This window comes from Quercus robur, chromosome 8 (assembly GCF_932294415.1).
Source record: "Quercus robur chromosome 8, dhQueRobu3.1, whole genome shotgun sequence".
NCBI lineage: Eukaryota > Viridiplantae > Streptophyta > Magnoliopsida > Fagales > Fagaceae > Quercus > Quercus robur.
In genome coordinates, this window is record NC_065541.1 from 16,310,275 (window position 1) to 16,332,552 (window position 22,278).

General features: G+C 36.7%; 2 protein-coding genes across 2 annotated transcripts; both read right to left on the reverse strand.

Moving 5' to 3' along the window:
* Positions 1-276: 276 nt before the first annotated feature.
* LOC126695945 (S-locus-specific glycoprotein S13-like) lies at positions 277-11,363 on the reverse strand. Its single transcript, XM_050392739.1, has 3 exons — positions 10,063-11,363; positions 9,809-9,922; positions 277-622 (listed from the first exon to the last, which is right to left on the reverse strand). The coding sequence occupies exons 1-3, from the start codon at positions 11,361-11,363 to the stop codon at positions 277-279; spliced, it is 1,761 nt and encodes a 586-aa protein (XP_050248696.1).
* Positions 11,364-14,377: 3,014 nt separating this feature from the next.
* On the reverse strand, positions 14,378-15,064 carry LOC126695946 (uncharacterized). Its single transcript, XM_050392740.1, has one exon. It carries the CDS (start codon positions 15,062-15,064, stop codon positions 14,378-14,380), a length of 687 nt encoding a protein of 228 aa, XP_050248697.1.
* Positions 15,065-22,278: the final 7,214 nt, after the last annotated feature.

Consider the following 22,278-nt stretch of genomic DNA (forward strand, 5'->3'; position numbering starts at 1 on the left):
ACCAACTGGAGTGTTGCTACTTTATCCAACTTCTTTAGATTCTTTCTTGAAATTTTCTTGAGACTTAAATTGAGAGAATCCAGACTATTTGCAATCCTTGTCATTTGCCTTGACATTCGCATGTGAATTTTCTAGTAATGTAAGATTTTAATTTTGAGTTCTCATCTTCAGACAACTCGTCTCCTTCATCATTCTTGGCTTTTAGAGCCATATTCTTGCTCTTGCTTCTCATGCCAATCCTTACTAAACCTAATTCATAGGTTTGCAAATTTCCTATTAGTATGTCAAAGGAATAATGTTAGTGTCCTTTGATTCTTCTATGGCGGTGATCTTAACATAGAACCACTCTGGAAGTGATCTGAGGATTTTCCTTACAATCTTAGATTCTGGAATCTTTTTACCTAAGTTGAAAGCTAAATTTACTATGTCCTTGAGCTTGGCATAGAATTTATCAAATGTCTCATCATCGTCCATCTTGATTTCTTCAAAGCTAGTGGTCAGGTTTTGAAGCTTGGAATCTTTTACAACTTTAGTACCTTCATAAGTGTTTTGAAGGATTGTCCATACTTCCTTAGCACTCTCAGTGGATGAGATCTTCGTAAACTCCTCGTTAGTTGCAAAACTAAATAAGTCATTCAATGTTCAACTGTTGAACTTTGCAGATGTTCAACTGTTGAACTTTGCAGCTTTAATCTTGTCATCATCCTAAGATGCTGGCAATTTAGTAAGTTTGGTCCATCCAGCCTTAACAACCAAACATACCTTTTCATTTAAAGATTACAAAAAACCTCTAATGTGTACTTTCTAGTATGCATAGTTAGTACCACAAAAAAGAGGAGGTATAATTAATGATTGTCCATTATCCATAACAACGGGGTCAATGGATCACACATCAAATATTAAAACTTAATCAGAGTGTGCTGGCTCTGATACCACTTGTTTAGTAAAACTAGATTGACCCCAGTTAATTAATTCAATTTCCCAAGTTAATTAATTAGGTCAAATTACATGCAAATCGTGGAGGTACCAAAAAATCACCAAATATCTAATATGCAATGGAAAATAAATTAACACAATGATTTGTTGACAAATGAGGAAAATCTCTTGTAAAAAACCCCACCAGGTGAATTTAAGGTCACTACTCCTAAGAATATACTAATCAATAATCAAATGGTTACAAGTATGAGGAATCTTACCACTGCCCTGGCTTATCCCAAAATATCAACCTACACTTGAACTTTTGCTCCAATACCCAATTGGACTTGATCTTATAGCATATTTCTTCCCTTTGTTGCACAAATCTCCAATATGTGACTAACTCCTTTGTACGGATCTAGTACGTGACTAACTCCAATTACTTGATTGATTGTTGCTAGCTGCAAATTTTTTCACTTCATAAACCTTGAAGATCAAGAAGCACTTGGTTGCAAAACCCTAAAGCGCACAAAAGCAATAACTTCACACAGAGTATATGAGTTCTAGATCTCTGTTTCCATACTTAATGACTTTTAAAATAAGCCTTATACATGTTTAGGGTTGTAGAGAGACAAACCCTAATCATTCAAGTCATCATGGGACAAAATTTAGATCTGAGAAATTTGAAATTGTAATTCTCGATAGATCGAGCTTATGTCAAGCTTGTGTCGAGCTTCTTCATTAATCTTCCATAGAAGCAATGTCGAGGTTTAATGAAGCAACTTTTCTTCACATGTTTCTTGGATCAAATTGTTGGAAAATATGGTTTGGCATCTCATACAAAACACACAGCGGAAGCAACAAACATTAATCTACTTCATTCATGAGAGATAACATGTAACCTTGAATTCTAAAACAAAGAATAGAAAGCGTACCTTGATGCAGTGAAATTCAAAACCAGGACTTGAGAATACCTCTAATCAACAAACCAATTCCACATGGTACCCGAGAAGAGTGGTTTCTCAATCAGTCTTTTTTGGACACTGATTCTCAAAGAAAAGTTCTTTTTAAAAGATTTTGTTCTTCTTCTTCTTCTTCTCATTGTAGAGAAATTTTTTTTTCTTTTTCTTTTCATCATACATACATTCTAACTACCTTGGTAGTTACTTTATTTAATAACTCTTATTAAATAAAAATTGATTATCTAATTGGGTTAGCCTTTTGGGCCTGCCCATTTGAGTTTTAGTTTGTGGCTTGAGATGGGACCAAAGGGAACAAATAAGACTCTAACTCCAATGGGTCTTGGGCTTATCTATCAACTCTTTGCAAGTCTAAAGTTACCATCAATTATATTTAATACCGCTATATAAATATAATTGCACTCTGCGGCTTATTAATAAATTATATCCCAATACTATAATAATATCATTTGACCCCTCCATGAAATATCCATAGTGAACAAAGTCACAATGAACTATCACTTTGTAAACAACTATTTTATCCTTGAGTACCCAGTTTAATCTTTTAGTTATTCATATTTATCGAAATCCAATTTCAATAAATATAAAGTTTAGTAACTCTTTACTAAAGTGAGCATAATGAATAACCAATTCCCATTAAAATTATCTCAAGAGGATTTTTCGTATCTCTATATAAAGAGATTATGGATTCCATCTTGAGAATATGTGTTCCCTCAACACTACATGTGGTTACGCAATATACTGAGATTTTGACAGTCAATATTAGATCTTACTCCTGATATATCAAAGTAACCTACATTTCATGATTGGATTCACTATCCTCTTAGGATTGAAAGTACATGAAATTAGAAGTCGTTAGATTAATCATTCAGTGACAGTTGGTGATTGAATAATTAATCTCATAGCGGTCTAGTTCAATATGTCTTAACACTAAAGACACATCAACACATCAACTAGGAGTCTCCACTTCCATGATCAAGACAAACCATCTTAGTTGATGTGTTATAGTCTTCGCAAATGAAACACCCAATTTCATCACCTATTATGAATTATATTTTGAGTTTACAAGGAACTTGTGATTTATATCTTCTGTAACTAAATTACATAAATCACATACAATGCATCTCAAGGACTATGATAATGTCTCATTAGTTCGTTTATAAATAGTCTTATATAACTAAACAATTTAATTATTTATGACATGTCAATTAATTGGATTTTAGGGCATAAACCCCAACAATCTCCCACTTGCCCTCAAAGACAATTTACCATATATCCAACACTTATTGTCATTTAGAGTAATTCAAAGTCACTCTAAGGCAAAGTTTGGAAACAAGTTTCAATCAGATTTATTACATAAATTATCTTTTCTACTACTACATCTCATGTACTCATATCTCTCTAATGAGATAATACTTACGCTTAATGTGTATCTTCACCACCTAGGATGAACACATATCTTGAAGTCCAACTTCATGAATCACAATCAAACTACAAGTCAGTATTTGTACAACCAGTAACCATTAAATCCTCACTTTGGTGGAAAAGTATATAATCCCTCACTCTCCTAAGATATTTGAGTATATGCTTGAGTCCCACTATATTAAGTGTTCTTAGATTCAATTGATATTTGCTTACCATGCCGCCCACCGTAAAATAGATATTTAGCCTAGTATATAGCATAGCATAAAGACTTCCAATTGATATGGTATAAGGAACCGTCTTAATATGCTCTTCCTTCTATATGTCTTAGGACTATAGTCCTTTATAAAGGACCTTCAAACTTAAAAGGAAATTATCCTTTCTTGAAGTATTACATGTTATACTTGGCTAGAATCTAATCTATTTAAGCAGTTTGAGATAGACCCAACATCCTAATTTCTGAATTTTAACGAAGTTTAATTCTTAGGATTTGACCAGTCTTTCCCGAGTACTTTATATCAAACTAGACTAGACAACAACAAAACTCAATTGATGACAATAACTCTACATCATTCTAAATGATTAGAATGTCATCCACATACATTAAGAAATTTATTATTCTATATAGCTTTTACACACATAAGGCCTTTTAATACTTGATCAAAATCAAACAATTTGATTGCTTAATCAAAGATGATATTTTATGATTCAGATGCTTGCTTTAGTCCACAAATAGACTTTAAGCAACTTGCATACTAAACACTACTGGTTCTTTGCTATGAACAAGTCTAGTTACATCATATAGATGTCTTCCTCAAGATTGCTACTAAAAGAAGCTTTCTTGATATCCATTGCCCATATTTCATCCAAATGAATTATAATGAATAAGAGAATCTAGATAGAGTCAAACTTGACTATTGGTGAAAAAATATTTTCATAGTAGAACCATTTCTTTCTGAATAAATCTTTTCACCACTAGTCTTGACTTTGAAGGTTTACACCTTCTAATCTATCAATCTCATTTTCTTGTAAACCTATTTGAAAACAATAGGCTTAATGCTACTAGGTGCCTCTACAAGTTCTAGACTTTAAATAGAATCTAATTCTATTCACATAATCTTGATCCAGTAATCTATATTCATATCATCTATTACCTTTATGTTGGACCAAGGATCAAATTCATATCCTTGTGGAATGACTTCAAAAGTTTATTCCAGAAGTATGAATTTATTTGGTAATTGATAATCTTCCCACTACGATATTGTACCGGTGTAATAGTTATCTCTAGAATAATGTCTTGTGGTATATCTAATACAACCATCTCATTTCTAATTGTATTTTATAGTTTTCCTACAACAAATTCTAACATTTTTCTTCTAGAACATTCTACCTTTAAAAGAGTCCTATTCCTCCTTTATGTATGCACTGACTTAAAGAAGTCATTGGAACTTCATTCCTTTACAAAAAGGAGCCCTAGATCATATTATTCTCTAAATAGAATTCATAGACTAGGAATATAACAAAATAATAGTTCTAAAAGCCCATCTTTCACCAATCTTGAATATCATTTAGATTAATAAGATATAGACATAAGTGCCAAAACATACAATACCAAATGATGGAAACTTTCTCTTTAAAAAGTAAAACATGTAAATTTTCATCTAGAAAAAAATCATGGACAATGCTTAGCTTTACCAAAAAGGAAACACTTTCCTTTTGGTCATACTTTTGAGTCTAATTTCCTTTTGGCAACTACTAGGGCAACTAGCTTGTCCAATTGTTTGGTATTATAATTCCTCTTCTTACCACCCTTACCTTTCGATAAAGGCTAAGAATTTGAATTAAATCATATTAATCTTAGCCTTAGCTTTTCGGATGTCTTCCATTGCATAGAACTCACTTATCAACTTAGATAATATAAAAAGAATTTATTTTCAAAACAATCTGAATTGATCAAATGATTCTAACAAGGACTTGTGGATCATATCCATATGAGATTAACATTTAATCTCTACATCCAAGAATTCCAATTCATTTAAAAATAAAACATTTTCATAAAATGATATAGAATTGGAACTCCTTAAGCCTTTCTTAGCACTGAATATGATTCATACCCAATATCTCATTTAGAGTTAATATAAAGTCAAAGTCTAGTGCTAACTCTTGCATCTCATGCTATAGCACAATTGAGATAGAAGCCAATGTAACATTTTAGACTTTCAATGGAGACTATGATCACATCATAAGCTATCTTCCATAAATGCATCGTGTATAGGAAATTATGACAATGCTAAATCGAAACATATTTATGTACTTCCACTCCTTTAAGCACCATGTCCAAAATTATTTCTTAGTTAATGTGATTCAATTAAAATAGTAGTTAGAGAATAAAAATTTATGACAACTTTATTTTGAGACTATGAACATAAATACAAGGACATTATAATTTTGCATCCATAACCATATAGTATGGAACCTGAAAATCATACTATACTGGGTGCAACAACAACCTAATCTCGTAATTAATATTCCTTAGCATAGAGTGAATACCAACCACTATGATCAGACGAGAACTATTCTCATTATTAATTCTATCTTGTTAATTCATACAAAACAAAAATAATTTGCCACTCTTCCTTTAGCCTCTAAGTAATAATTACATAGCTCCTTTGGGAGGTAAACATTACACTTAGTCTAGTGTACACCATTATCTAGAATCATGTGTAGCCACATTTCATCTCCCTTATTGTGTTTAAACTTGTCGTACCATGAAACAAAACACCCTCTTTTGGGATTGCAAGACATATACGTCAAGACGAGATGTTTGTTCACACTACTTTAAATGGGTAAGTTCAATCTTATAGTACTATGAAGTAAACACCCTCCTTTGGGATTGTGAGGCTTATACACCAAGACAAGGTGCTTACCCACACTACTATGAACCAATAATGGAGGGTGTGAGATCCAACCCTTGTATCTCTCTCCCACTAGAAATTTTAAAACAAATGGATTATCTTGAAATCATTGTGATCTTATCGCAATTTTAACCCTACACATCAAATGTGTTTAATTGTTTAAATTCGATTTGATCTAACTAAGTCACGTTACAGTGGCGTAATGAACATTCGTGTAATCACAAAGAAGTTTAATCATGTAGTCTGCAAAGTAAATACCCTTTGCATGGAATGCAAGACTATAGGCCAAGACAAGGTATCTATTCACATTACAATAAACTAAACAGAAGGGTTGTTTCAGCACTCCCACTTGTTATTTGGGTTTTTCTTTAAATAATTGTGATCACATCACAACTAATAAACTTGCACTTGTTGAAGAATCTAATCTCATTAGAGTGACTAACTAAAATGGAAGCCCTAAACTATTTAGGATTCCTTAAACCCTAATGGATCAAAGCTTAGTTATAAAGAACTCTATCGTTAATTTACTAGATAAAGTATTCTAATCTCATTAGAAACTATATAACTTTAATTAGAATTTTGATCTCATTAAAAACCTATAATTAAAATAAATTAAGGACTTTTAATCATTCAACAATTCCAATCTCATTAGAATGTTTCTTAAAAGAGAGGTCCTAAACAAATTAGGACTAAGAGTTCTATTTAACTAACATCTTTGATCTCATTCGGTCTTTTAGTTAGATAATGATTAATAAATGTCCTTAACTTTTAAGGACTATAAAAATTAATCACTTTATATAGAAACATGTGTAATCTCATCACACACAACCTTGCCTTTTATCAAAGTTTTTACACTTAATCAAAAAGCAAGTGAAAATTCAAAATTTAGTGCCTTCGATCGGTCGAATCTTTTCCTCGATCGATCGAAAAAATGAAGAAATATATCACAAAGTCACTGTCTCATTTGATCAATTCTCGATACCTATTTGATTAGTCAAAAAGAACATTCGATCGATCAAAAGGGATTCTCTATTGATCGAGATAATGAAGAATTTCGTTATAGAGTTTTTGCCTAAATCGATCGGTTCTCGATTCCTCTTCAATCAATCGAAAAGAACATTCAATCGATTGAAATCAATCGAAAAGAACATTCAATCGATTGAAAGTGAATTCTTGATTGATCCAAACTCGCAAAATTGAATTTTTATCAAAAATTTTTGATAACCATTTTTGACATCTTCAATGGTCTTCCATAAAAAAAAAAAAAAAAAAAAAAAAAAAAAAAAAAAAAAAAAAAAAAACCTTTTGATTTTATCAACAAAGATTTGTAAATCAAACAAAAGGGTTTTCAATATCAAGATCAAGAACCATAATAATGCTAGAAACCTTGAAAACATAATCCTAATCTCATTAGGAATAAATTTCATTAAAGGATTTTAACTAGTAACCCAAAAAAAAAAAAAAAATTAATTCTAGCATTAACATGAGAGTATCTTTATCAGTGTATATATCAAAGTATCTTTAATATAAACTTTGGATCACAAGATTTTTATAGAACTAGAAAGGCTTTCTCATGAAAGCTGATGGGATAAAAAGACATGAGTTTTCACTCTAAAAGCTTTGACTTTCTACCTCTCTTATCTCATTCGAAATTGTGCATAAGATGATTTATGTAGAATTCTAATCATAAGAGGATGCAAATTTTGTTTTTACAATTCTCACTCGTGTGAGCCTCAAACGAGAGTTAGGTGGGGTCTTGCTTGAGCATGCTTTAATGAGCCACTTGAGCCTGCATGTACTTTACTCACTTGAGAAAGCCTTGTTCTTCACTTAAGCAAGTACATAAATAAACTCCTTTTTTTATCCTTTATATTTTCTTTTTAAAATTAGAATTATCCTTGATTGTGTATGCCTTGTTACGTTAATGAAAGTAGGCTCCCTTCCAATGTTTTACTTAAAATTTATTTTCTTTGCAATTATGAATTACTTCGAAGTTAAATAGAGCAAAGTGACTTAGCCTTGAATATGCTTGTTTTAAGTTTTGGACTTGGATTAACTTATGGAAAGTAACTTGGTCCATTGAGGATAGAATGAGAGACCTAAGCGCAACCCTCGTAGTGAAAAGTTTCCTCGAATAAAGTCATAAACACACTTGCTGCAAGTACTACAAATGATTCAAGTTTGCTCAAAATCCAAGTCTAGACAATTTTAGACTTGCATAATTATTTCAAAAAGCTTATACGTATTGAATGAGAGAAATATTGTAGTGATGTAGAAGGTTAAGAGAGAGAGTGATTGAAGATACGAGAGTTATATGGTTCAGCCTAACGACCTACGTCCATAGCATACAGCTTTGACTGCTACAATATATTTTGTGTGTTGAATTATAGAAAACCCTAACAAGATTTCTATAAGTGTAATAAAGTCTAGGGTTAGCCCTAGACAAGCTCTACACTAAAGGTAGAAAGCTTGTTGATGCCTTGAATTTGGAATAAACTTGAGAAGATCTAGCACGGTTTGAGAAAGTGGTTTTGAAAAGAGTGTCAGATCCGAGTAATGTTGCGTGGGTCTTGTAGCCGATGTCATGTTGACATCACTAGCTTACATGGCCAAAGTGTTCAACATGGCACTTTATACGTGGCTGTGTTGATGTGGTGCTAAAGTGACTACTAACATGGCAGATGATAGGTGTTGATGTGATTAGTCTCAGAAAAGTTATTGGATCGGATCCAGCCAAATTTAGGCCCAAAGAGACGCCACTAACATGGCATGTGGTATGAAGGTGACAACATGATGATGTCCAGTAAGGAGTTGATATCTCATGCGCTAGTCATATGAGACTGACATGAAAATGACCTTTGGGTGACACGTGATAAGTGACATTGTGGAAGGGTGTGAAAGGATGATTTGGATTTTTTTTTTTTTGGTCCGAAAGAAATATGGGTTATTGGCTAGGTGGAGCCATCCATTTGTTTGTTACTTTGTTTAGATTGCTAGAACGCGTTTTCTTAGAATAAAAGTTTGGCAAGTGGGGTACGCGTCCCTCGTGAATCATTCCATAGAGAAACCGCGGGCTGAGGAATAAGAGAAAATATGAGTCCAAAACTTCAAAGTTGGGCGTTCTTGTGCGTGTGGTGGCAGCAAGCAAGGGTATTTGCTGGGGCAATAAAAAGACAAAACTTGTGAAGAAGAAGAAGCAATTGAAGGCCACAGAAAGTGGCTCTGATAACGTGGATCACTCTAATTGGGTAACTAATTAAAACCCAATTAATACCCATGTTAATTGGGCTTAATTGGATTAATATCTATTTGACCCAATTAATAGTGAGCTTTGAGTCTTATTTTAGCTGGTGAATTTGAATAAGTAAATGAGTCTGGGTTGAATTTGTCACCCTAACTCTAATTGTGTCTTCAATGTAAAACATGGAACAGAAGAGTCTAAGGTTTTACCAAAAAAGAAGACTCTAAGGTTGTTATCAAAAAGAAGAGTCTTAAGGTTGTTATCAAAAAGAAGAGTCAGTCTAAGGTTAACTTTTAACGGTCTTTACAGGCCTCTGAGCCAGTCTAAGGTATTACCTCTCAAGTTTTTCCTTCTGCAAATACAGTAGAGAATCAAGAGCACTCCAAAAACTACGGCAATGGCAACCACAGCTATTAAAATCACCTTCATCTTTTGCTTGTTTGTCACCGCTTCATGGATGAATTTGCAATAGAAATGCAGAAATATTTTAAGTGCAACAGAATTTAATGCAATAAAACAGAAGGAAACAAATATTTTAGCTTTGGTGGCTCATCAAAATCCAAATAAAAGAGAAATTAAGAATATATACAGGCCCATACCTTGCTCTGAAGCAGGCATTCGAATATATATATTCTGGCTATTAGCATCCTCCTTGTTAGCTGCCATTTGTCTAATATCAATTAGTTCCGCAAACCACATGGCGCAGCCACTTCCTCCATTTCGAGTATCTGAGTTTGAATAAGCAATACAGGTACAGTTGTTCAAACATCTGACTTCGCATTCATTAAGACTCACAGTTTCGTTCAACAAAGAAAACGTGGTGTCTGGCATTTTGAGCCCAGAAATTTTATCAAACCCGGCTTTATCCAGGCAGCTCAATGGCTTACTGCGTTCACATCCCTTATACCACTCTTCTGGATTCCATGATGTTTGTAGTGGTTTATGCTTGAATCCTTGTACACATTGACAGACAGGTGACTCACCCATGATACAATTTCCATAAGGACAACATAAATTATAACTGTCGCATTTGTCTTTTGGCAAATATAAGAATATGCTCCATTCTTTTTTATCTTCAACCCACATATAGCGCTGATACTGTGATTGTGATTGATTCAAAACTGCTCTTGAGATTGCAGACTTTTCAATCATTTCGAACATGAAGTATACCTCACTGTTGTCGGAGACAAACGTGAAGTTGTAAAGCGGAGTGGCCTGTAACTCTGGCATACCACTGAAAAAATTGCCATTCCATGGACCGGACCGGAATAAATTCTTCGAGCCTTTCTTCATGACTAATTCAGGGTAATTATGAAGTTCAAACCCCCAACTCAGTTCTCCTGGTGAGGGGTCAGCTGGACTCCTCCATGCAGTTAGGCGCCTTTCAAGACCAATCCTTAAGTCCCACCCAAGCTTCATCCCTGCTAGCCACGTATCAGAAGGATAGTCAAAGCTTTGCCACGAATAGTTTCCTTCATTCTCTTCTCTTAATACTAGATTTCCTGAATCTAAAAGCTGTAATATTGGATTCCTGGCCTCCTTTGTTGAATTTGCCGACCAAGCAACAATCAAATTCTGGCCGAGAAGAACAAGACTACCTGAACTTTTTACCATCAACACGCCAGACGAGTCTGTGATTGGAGTGCCCCGATTTGCTACCCAAACAACCGTTGTACCTGGGAGTTTGTTGTACCAAATTCCCAAGTAACGGTTTGTGGAATTACCTGGACTGAAGAACCCCAGGGCAAAGCTTCCATCTTTAGAGATCAAGGTTGTGCCGTTACTGTCACTGATGAATTGGGATTGAGTAATGTTATCAGCAGCATCCGAGAATACAAAGTAAAAAAGAAGCAAACTGGAACTCAAAAGCACAGAAGTAAAGATGTCCATTGCTTACTATCCTTAGAGCTCTTACCCAACATGTAAAAGTTAGACCTATTATTCTGAGTAAATTAAGACTATAACATAGAACGCCATGCATTGACTTATGTTTTTAATTTTCTTTAGGAGATGCATCGACTCAGGCTGGTAGTTGTTCTTCGAATATTCTACATTTTTCTGTAAAAATTTACCATAGGGTCCACCTGAGAGGGAAGACTCATGAATCTAACGCATGAAATACCCAATCGTTTTGTCTTGGTCCCGACTATATATGCAATATGATGTGAAATGAATGGAAAGGTCATGAGCACAAGGCTTTTGAAATTATAGAGCAGGATTCACGAATATTCTTCGATTGAAACGGGATGGAAGCCATATTTTTGTCATGGGGGCGGGGCCATCCCTGCCCAAATAAAAAATAAAATAAAATAAAATGAAATAAAAAATTGTTGGTTATATTTTTTTATTTCTAAAGTAGTGCACCCTCTTCCAAAAACTTACAGTCTTCCCTTTTATTTAGCCTAACCCAACTAGTAATTACTAAACTCAAAATCTTAACGAAAACAAAATATTGTTTTCGTTAAGTTTTTTGTAGGAAGGGATAAGAGAAAGAATGTTGTATCTCTGGTTTAGTTAGTGTTGTATATATAGATAGGTATATACAAGATAGATTGTAATATATATATACACACACAGACGAAAATGTGTTTATTGAAAAGTCATAACTCTTCATATTGCATACATATTAAAAATACCTATTGAAAAAAGATGCCTATTGACCGAAAATGTGTCTATTGACCGAAAATTTGCATATTGAATGAAAATGTACCTATTGAATGAAAAAGTGTCTATTGAAGGGTTATAATCTTTTAGGTATAAATAATGGTTTATATTCATTTGATAACTTTTTCTTAACTTTTTTTTTTTTTTTTTTTTTCATTTTTCTTAGAAACACAAAAAACTTGTGGGTCTTCATCAAAATTGCTATTTATAAAACCTAATAAACTTGGTTATATCTTGGGGACAAATTTGTAATAACCTTTTAACAACTCTTATGTGGGGCAAATATTGTTTAACGATAACATTTAATTGTGCCTCCAAAGTCAATCAAATTTGGACCTAGGGTTTATATGTTAATTCTTGTTTTTACTTTTGATGTGGGAAAAATATTGTAATGAAAAATAATGGTTTTTGTTCTGATTTGTTGTATTTTCTATTGTAATCAAATTTGTATTTTCTAGTTTAAGTGTTATTTTTATAATTCTTGTTCTGATCTGTTGGTTTCTGAGAAAATAATGGTTTTTGTTGGTTTTCGATCTGTTCTGATCTGGATTTTCTTGTGTTCTTTTTCCCCTACTGTTTGGTAGCTGAGAAAATCAATATCAATCCAACATTTTTTTTTTGGGCCATAGAATTGGCCCTAAAGTACCATGGCCCAACGGGGCCTGTAGGGCCCAGCAGGGCGCAAAAAAATCCGTTTAATAATCGGGCCAAGTCCGGGTCGTGAGTCCAAGCCCACGGGTTGGGTTCGGGTATGAAAAAACCTAGCCCGAACCCGACTCGTTGCCATTCCTAGTGATGAGTGATGAAAAAAAAAATCCAAACAGCCCCTAAAGCACCTAGTTATGCATCAATATTGCACAACCGAGCTCCAGCTAATCCTTATCCACAAAAGACAAAATCCCCATAAAAGACAAAATCCCCACATATTATTCCAACCCCACTGACGACGAAACAATCATGTGATTCTCATCTATGAGTTCTTCTAGATTTACAACACTCATAGGTGAGCCTTTGAGATCATTGACTTTAGATTTGTCTTCCTTTGCTTTTTCCTCTTGGGGTATGAGTCTTTCTTGGTTGCTCACCAACTCTTCCTTCATTAACAAATAGTCTTTGACACACTCGAGCTATAGGAGTTAGAGACGGCACTTTGTGTGTAAAGTAACGCTTGGAAGTCAAGAATTGGCATCTAGGTCTTTCTGTTTGCGTTGTTTGCGACCCACTCAAGCTGGTGGCGCCGCCGGCTCGAATTTCTTCTCCTTCTTGTTGGATCCATTGGGTTTTCGATCACCCGGTAAGCCTTGTCAGTTAAGACCGCTCGAAGTTCCTTGACCCATTAGGTTGATTTGATTGTCTCAGAGACAGAGAAGCTAGATAGCGTTGTTGTACGTCATTCCCTTAGTTTCTTTTTTTCTTTTTCATTTTTTCTTTCTTTATTTCTTCTTCTTCTTCTTCTTCTTTTTTTTTTTGTTTTTTTTGTTTTTTTTTTTTTGTATTTAAAATTTTTCAACAAAATTCAATTAAGAAATTGAAAAAAAAAATTCAAAACAACGTCGTTTGGGTTTAGTAAATGGCAACACTTAACAGAAAGGTAACGGAGAACTAAATTGACAAAATTTAAAACTTAGAGGACTGAAATGGCAAAGCTGAAACTTAAAGGACTAAAATGAAAAAAGGTGAAACTCAGAGGGTCAGTTTTGGATTTTTGCCATTTTTTTAATATAGTTTTTATTTATTTTTTATTTTTTAAAGATGTTTCTTTAAATGTAGTTTAGGTCCTTTAGGATAGTTACAAAGCTATCCCATAAAAATGAACTATGTATATATACGTGAAAAGAAGGGCAAAATTTGATATTTAGAATTCGGATTGTAATCAAATTAAGATCTTTATCAACTTAGAAATTATAGGAGAAGAAAAATTATATATATATATATATATATATTAAATCTAAAAATCTAAAAAAATTTATGCAATTTGGCGAAGCTACTTGGCGCAACCACAACTTCTAAACCCAACTTTTATTATATAGTATATGATATGATATAGATATAGTATTATATATAGAAATAGATGTACATTTTGCAAAACAAAATCTCTTCTCCACATTCCATCTTGTTGGAACATTTTAAAATTAATTAATTAAAATGGATTTATATTACAACATAATAGTAAAGATGTGAGAGTTAATATGGAAGATGAGGAGTTTTTTTTTTTTTTTGATGCAAATTACGTCACTTTATTAAAAGGATGATAAAAACAAAACATCTTGAGACACTGAGTTCTCAATAAAACTAGGATATTCCTCTAGCCAAATACTAGGATCAGATAAATTCTTAGCATGCTGCGCTAACGCATGGACAACTTTGTTGCCAGTCCTCCGAGTAAAGGAGAAGACACACTCATCAAACTGTGATGCCTGACTCAGCACACCAGAAATAATGTTGGAGATGCTAGCAGGTGGGATGGCAGAGCCAGTCAACACTTGATGCACCAACAGAGAGTCCCCTTCAAACGTTGCTGCTCTAAAGCCCTTGTCCCATGCGAACCTCAAGCCTTCCTCCATCGCCTTAGCTTTAGTTTCCAATGGTCCCAACATTGCACGGAACTTCTTAGACATAGCTGCTCGGACAGACCCCAGGTGATCTCGTATCACGACTCCAATTCCGACTGAGCGTAGATTCTCAAAAATAGCAGCATCCACGTTTACTTTAAAACCCGGTGCATGGGGAAGTGACCAACCGCATTCAGATTCTGCAGACTTGACCTGAACCGTATGATTGGCAACTTGAAATTCTTCCAGGTAGTCCAACGTCCACTTCACAATCGAAGACGCTGACTTCCGTGAACCTCCCGTTCGAATTTCGTTTCTGTTAGACCAAATGCCCCACGCGACCATGAAGAGTTGAGCCAGCGCTTGAGTATCCATCTGTTTTACATTCCGAGCATACCATACCAGATCTATAAATTTATGAATCTCCCCTAACATCGCCCCTAAACCAAGGTTTGAAGCTTTCCACACCTCCTGTGCTCTGCTGCAATGCCAAAACAGATGACCCGAAGATTCCACACCCACTCCACATTCTTCACATACATCATCCTGAGTAACTTTCCGAGTAAAAAGTTTTGCTTTTGTTGGCAGAATATTCCTGCAAGCTCGCCAAGCGAAAACTTTTACTTTATTCGGCATATGCATCCTCCAAAGACATCTCCAAAAAGATGTTAGATGCTGAGACGAAGAGCACTCAGCCCGATTGTGCTCACAAAATAAATTGCGAGTGATCTTATAGGCGCTGCTCACAGTAAATTGACCCGCTGCTCACAGTAAATTGAGAGTTTCTCTGACCTAGGTCTGGCGGCGCTAGATTCTCTGGTTTGTAGAACCTTGTTTCCTACGTTGTAGGAACTGCGTTCCCTTACGTTACTTGCTAGCGTAGAGGGCTAGGGTTTGGTCTTCTGGGGTGTGGATAAGCCAGTTCTGAGATGGATACTTTAGCAGCGGCGTGGAACCGTCTATTGCTATCAGAACAGGAAGGGGATGTTTTCAACTTTGACAACCAAAAGTCTAGAACAGAGTGTACGCTTGCAGCTAAGTTTTTTACGAAGCGTGCGCTTAACATTGACGCTGTTGCTCGGACTCTCAAGCCTTTATGGAGGACGAAACATGACTTTGAGATTCAAGATATGGGAGATCATATTATGCTATTTGTTTTTGAGAACGAATTAGATGCTAACAGAGTCTTATTGGGAGAACCATGGAGTTTTGATAAATACCTGATTGTTCTACGAAGGTATGAGGATGATAGCTCCTTGAGGAATCTGTGTTTTGATACGGCAAAATTTTGGATACAAGTTCATGACCTACCGGTGCGGCGTATGGTCACTGAAGTGGCAGAAGCACTTTGTCAGTCTGCGGGTCGAGTTGTTCAGTCAAAGGATCGATCTGAGACGGAATGTGGTGATTTTCTGAGAATAAGGGTAGAGGTTGACGTGCACAAACCTCTGTGCCGTGGTCGGAAGGTTCGGTTTAGTCCGGATCAGGAAGGATGGGTAACGTTCCGGTATGAACGTTTACCGATTTTTTGTCACTGGTGTGGTGTTTTGAATCATGATTCGAAGGACTGTGATTTATGGCTTCAAAGTAAAGGCGAATTGAGGGTGGAAGACAAAGGTTATGGGGTTTGGCTAAGGGCTGATCCTATTAGTTTACTACGTAAGAAGGTGGTTAGGGTGAGTGGGTCAGGTGCAAGTATGGCGCCTCCTCATGTACCTACTAAACCAACGAGGGGCTCAGGTGGGGATGCTGGTGTAACAGAGGGAATTTCGACAGAGTTGCCACATGATTCTGACCGTGGGAGTGCTGAGATGGAACTGGGAAATAATAGAGGCGGAGTGGATCGTTCTCAAGGTGCTTTAAGTGCTTCAGAAATTCTGAGGAGTGAGGATGCATTCCAAGAGCACCTAAAGGAGATTGATAGGGAGCTAGGAGATAATACGACCACAATGCAGGGTGCAAGGGAGATAAATATTCCAGTGGTGGATGAGACCGAATCTCAGGGAAAGGAAGTGGTTTTGGTGAATGACTCTAACTTGGAAGGTAGTAATCTAGCTGTCGGGGAAACTGCATTTCAGTGTGAGGGGGAGATGAGTGACAAGGGACCCAGTTATCCAGAGGAGGAAGGTATGATGAGCTGTCCAATTATGATTGAGGTACCAAGACAAAACATGGGGATTGATGAACAGGAGGGAGAGCGGAATAATGTTGATGCAATTGGGTTGAGTAGGGGCACTTGGAAGCGACGTCATCCCAAGCCCAAAACTGACAATGAAGTGGTGCGTGAGGATGTGGAGGTGGGGTCCAAACGTAAAAATAAGTCCTTATCTGATCAGAATGGCTCTAATGTGACTTAGAAGAGAAGGGGAGAGGCAGAAGTTCTTGAAGTCAGTAACTTAATGAAAACTGAATTTGGATCGGCGGTGGCTGCTAAGCAGCACCGCCGGGAGCAATGAGTACGCTCAGCTGGAACTGTCGGGGGCTTGGGAACCGCCGCACAGTTCAAGCTCTCCGGAGTGAAGTGGAGAGAGAAGTTCCCAGCTTGGTCTTCCTCATGGAGACTAAGATTTCGAGAAAACAACAACAAAAGATAAAAGATATTCAGCATGCTGTGGGTTTTACTCAGGGACTGATTGTTCATAGTGAAGGAAAGAGTGGGGGTTTAGCTCTACTTTGGAAACCAGGAACTTGTGTTAATATTAGAGGATATTCGAAATGGTTCATTGATGCAGAGGTTGATAGTAATAATGATCAGGGGGGTTGGCGTTTCACTGGGTTTTACGGGCAACCGGATACAAGCAAAAGGGAAGAAACATGGCAGATTCTAGAAGGTTTGGGTCGTCAAAATAAGCTGCCGTGGCTCTGCATTGGCGATTTTAATGAAATTCTTAGCCATTCTGAGATGTTGGGTGGCCAGTTGAGACCGGTTAGGCAGATGGATAGATTTCGTAATGTGGTGGATTTATGCAAGTTCATGGACTTGGGATATTCAGGTGCAAGGTTTACCTGGTCAAGGCATTATGAAAGTGGGGTTAGCATTTGGGCTAGACTAGATCGGGCTCTTGCTAATGAGGAGTGGGTACGTAAATTTCCTTTGGCCAAACTGCACCATATTTCAACAATTGATTCTGACCACTGTATGTTGCGGTTACATTGGAGCCGGAGTGTGAGAAGTAGACCAAGTACAGGGAAGTTATTCCGGTTCGAAGCTATGTGGGTGCGTGATTCTCGATGCCCAGAGGTTGTGAGGGAAGCTTGGGAGCGTGGTCTCTCCGTCTCCACAGGGTATCCAATTCAAAATTGTTTACAATCTTGTACTGATGCATTAACTCGGTGGAATAAGGTGGAGTTTGGTCATGTGGGACGGCGCATCTCAAGCCTAAAATCCCAACTTCAACGGTTGGAATCTCAACCAGACCTGCATGGGGAAGAAATCCGTAGGGTGCAGAGGGAGTTAAACTCGTGGTTGGATTTGGAGGAGGTCATGTGGAAGCAGCGGTCTAGAAATTTATATCTGGAGGCTAGTGATCGTAATACCAGGTTTTTTCATGTGAAAGCTTCAACTAGACACCAAAAAAATTTGATGGAAGGCTTGGAGGATAGCTCGGGTTCTTGGCAGGCATCTCCTGAAGTGGTGGAAGCAATTGTATTGGATTATTTCTCTTCACTTTTCACCTCTTCCAACCCAACGGAGATTGGAAGAATCACAGATTCAGTTCAAGCAGTAGTATCGGAGCCTATGAATCAGCTTCTTAGCCGTGACTTTCAGCCCTCAGAAGTCCACCAAGCTCTGAAGCAAATGCACCCAACCACGGCTCCTGGCCCAGATGGTATGCCCCCTCTTTTTTATCAAAAGTTTTGGTCTGTTTCTGGTAATTGTGTCACTAAGGCAGTTTTGGATTTTTTGAATCATGGGGTGGCTCCTCCTGACTTTAATGACACTCACATTGTTCTTATTCCAAAAGTTAAAGATCCTCGTAGGGTCACTGATTTTAAGCCTATCAGTCTCTGCAAGATGAGGAGTTAGTGAAAATGATTAATCCTCTATTGAAAAGGAGAGAGAAAATTTTATTCTTTTTAATTGTGGTGATTAATGGGATAATATGTATTGATTTAGATATTGGGCTAAATACGTACGCAATGGGAAAGTGAAGGGAGGAGGTGTCAAAAATGGAAATGAATCAGCCTCTTGGATCCTTCTACTTGCCGTTTAGGCCTTTTCATTCTTCTGAAACTCCTTATCTCATCCATTAATTGTGTAACTCCACGACATCAAAATAATAGACCTAATTAATCAGATTAATATGGGTAATAATTTCGTGAGGTCCATTGAGCCTATAAATAGACTCATTCAGGCTCATTCCAATTTACACCAAAAAATCTAGCAATTGAAAGCATTCTTATATACTAAAAAAATAGAGAGGTTCTTCGCAAAGAAGGGTGTTCTTTTTTTATGGAGTTTTGGGCTTGAACACTTTATGCAGAGGTTGTTCTAGTCATACGACATTTCCTGGGTTGTTGTATCCTAGGGAGACAAGTTAGAGAAGGTCTACACCAGTTACAAAGTTTAGCCAACCAAGGGCTTGAATTTCCTTAAAGAGAGCAAGTGTTGCGCCTCAGTCCAAATAATGTTATGTATTTCTTATCTTCAAATTAATAATATTCAAAAGTATTATTCAGTTTCTTTTTGTGTTATTTCCATTATTATTGTGTTTGCACCAACACATCCTTTGCTTCTCTGTGATGGAATTTGTTCCCAGATTCTCAAGAATATACCATAGTTTATTGAGCAGAAAGTTTCCTACTAGTTTCTCTCCCCATAGTTGTACCATACTCTTTGCAAATTCCCACTGAATTTATTAACTACTAAATTTCCAACAAATTATGGTACTGTTAGGACATATGTGTTTCACATGTTAAGAACATATGTCATGATTTTATGTAATTGGCTTATCCTTTGACAAAACGCACTTTACTTGTAATTGGGTAGATTTAGGATGTGTTTAAATACTTCAAGAAACCATGTGTCAAGATCAAGTGTTGAACCCTTCAAGTTTGTCCAAGAAAACAAGCTAAAAGTGCAAAATTACTAAAGCTCGACAACTAGCTCAATAGCTAGCATGTGTCAAGGTTTAGGGAAGTTGTTCAGCCCATATGCTCGAAACCTGCTCGACACCTCCTATCTGTCGAGGTTTAAGAATTTCAGAATTCGGATCTGATTTTCTTGGGATCCGTGAATGTGTCTTTGGGCTTTCTTTTCTCCTAACCCTAGACATATAAAAGGATTGTTTTAAGGGCCCTCAAACAGTTCACCAATTGCATAAGCATTAAGCAAACTCTGTTCAAGAAAATTGTGACCAGAGACGAAGTTCTTGCCCTAGTTCATCTCTTTCTCTTGAAGAAGTTGTTGTGTATGTGTACCATAGGGTTTTGTGACCAAGCATCTTCTTGATCTTCATCGTGTGGATGAATTGAAGAACTTTGCAGCCAACAACCTTCTTAGTTGGTGATTGAAGTCGTGTACTGGGATCCGCGCAATTGGTTAGTCACGTACTTGGGAGCCGTGCATCGAAAGGGGAACTGTCACTATAGAAAAAATCTAATTAGATATTGGGGTAAAGGTTCAACTATAGGTTGGTAAGGTACTTGTGATTCCTTTACTTATAACCGCTTGTTGTGATAATAATGGAGTTTCGGGAGTGGTGACCTGAAAATCATCCAGTGGGGTTTTTGTCGTGTAGGTTTTCCCCATTCGTAAACAAATCACCGTGTCTTTTATTTTCCGCTACATATTTCGTTGTTCGGTGATTTGTTTGTGCTACCACACGCTTTGCATGATAAATTGATTAATTACTAACTTGGCTAATTAATTAATTAATTTCAATCACAAGGGGTCAATTTGTTTTTGGCCTATCAAGTGGAATCAGAGCAGGCACACTCTGATTAGGTTTTAATCTTTGTGTTGATCCATTGACCCCTGTTTGTCATGGATAGAGGACAGTCATTAATTATACCTCCTTTATTTGATGGCACTAACTATACATATTGGAAAGTACACATGAGAGATTTCTTGTAGTCTTTAGATGAAAAGGTGTGGCAAGCTGTCGAGATTGGTTGGACTAAGCCAAAGGAAGCGCTGGCCGATTGGGATGAAGCCAAGATTAGGCGGCAAACTTCAATAGCAGGGCATTGAATGCTTTATTCAGTGCGGTCACCAATGAGGAGTTCAAGAAGATATCCTCTACTGAAACTGCTAAGGAAGCATAGACCATCCTCCAGACAACCTATAAGGGTACAAAGGCTGTCAAGGATTCAAAACTTCAGAGGCTCACTACAAGCTTTGAAGAGATAAAGATGGAGGAGGATGAGTCATTCGATGAGTTCTATGCCAAGCTAAAGGACATAGTGAACTCAGCTTTCAATCTTGGGAAAACCATTCCTGAACCCAAGATTGTAAGGAAGGTGCTCAAATCTCTACCCAAGAGATTCCATGCCAAGATCACGGTGATAGAGGAATCAAAGGATATTAACAAGATTCTTTTGACTGAGCTGGTTGGAAACATATAGACCTACGAGCTAGGGCTAACAAGAATAGGCAAGTCGGGTAAAGGCAAGAGAATGGCTTTGAAGGCCAAGAGCAGTGACACAGATGAGTCTTCCCCCGATGAAGATTCCAAGATGAAGTCCTACATCACCAGGCAGTTCAAGAAGTTTATAAAGAATGCAAATGGAAAGGGCTTTGACAAGGACCGTAAGCAATCTAGTTCCTCTCAGTTCAAGAGTCAAGACAAAGGGAAGAAGGACGCTAGAGATGGCGGTCAGTACACTGTTCCCGCATGGCCTAAGTGCTTTGGGTGTCAAGGTTTCGGTCACATGAAACATGAGTGTCCTACATATCTCAAGAGCATTTGAAAAAGCAAGGCACTTGCTGCTACCTTGAGTGACACCGAGCCTGAGGATGATTCCAACAATGAGGATAACGGAATCTTGAATGCCTTCACTGCCACTGTTAATCCTACTAATGGGATTGTTGAAGATGTGGTTGAAGAAGAGGATGATCAAGATGACATCCATACAGCCTATGAGAAACTGTACAAGCTTTCTGAGAAGCATGAGAAACTGTATAGGCTAACCACCAAGAAGCTCAGTAATGTGGAACTTGACCGTGAGGAGCTTTCCACAAATTTTGATGAGGCTAATTAGACTATTGAAGCACTAAGGTTTGAGAACAATTTCTTGGCTGAGAAGACCAAGAAGCTTGAAGCGGAACTGTTTCAAGTCAGAACTCAATTGGAGAGGACTTCAAGTGTAAAGCTTGACGAGATGCTCAACGTTCAAAAATCTGCTTCAGATCGAACAGGTTTAGGGTATGATCTCTCTTCCTCTAATATTGCTTCTATTAGTACTACTGTTTTTGTTCCTCCTGCTAATAATGTTAAAATTGAGAACAATGAGATTAAAATTGAATTAGCTAGTGAGAACTTAGACAAAGGTAAATCTATCTTAGGAGCACCCTCTAAGCTTGAGAAGAAAGATATAAAAAACCCTAGGGCTAAAAAGGCTAACTCTCAAAAGCCTAAATAGAAGAA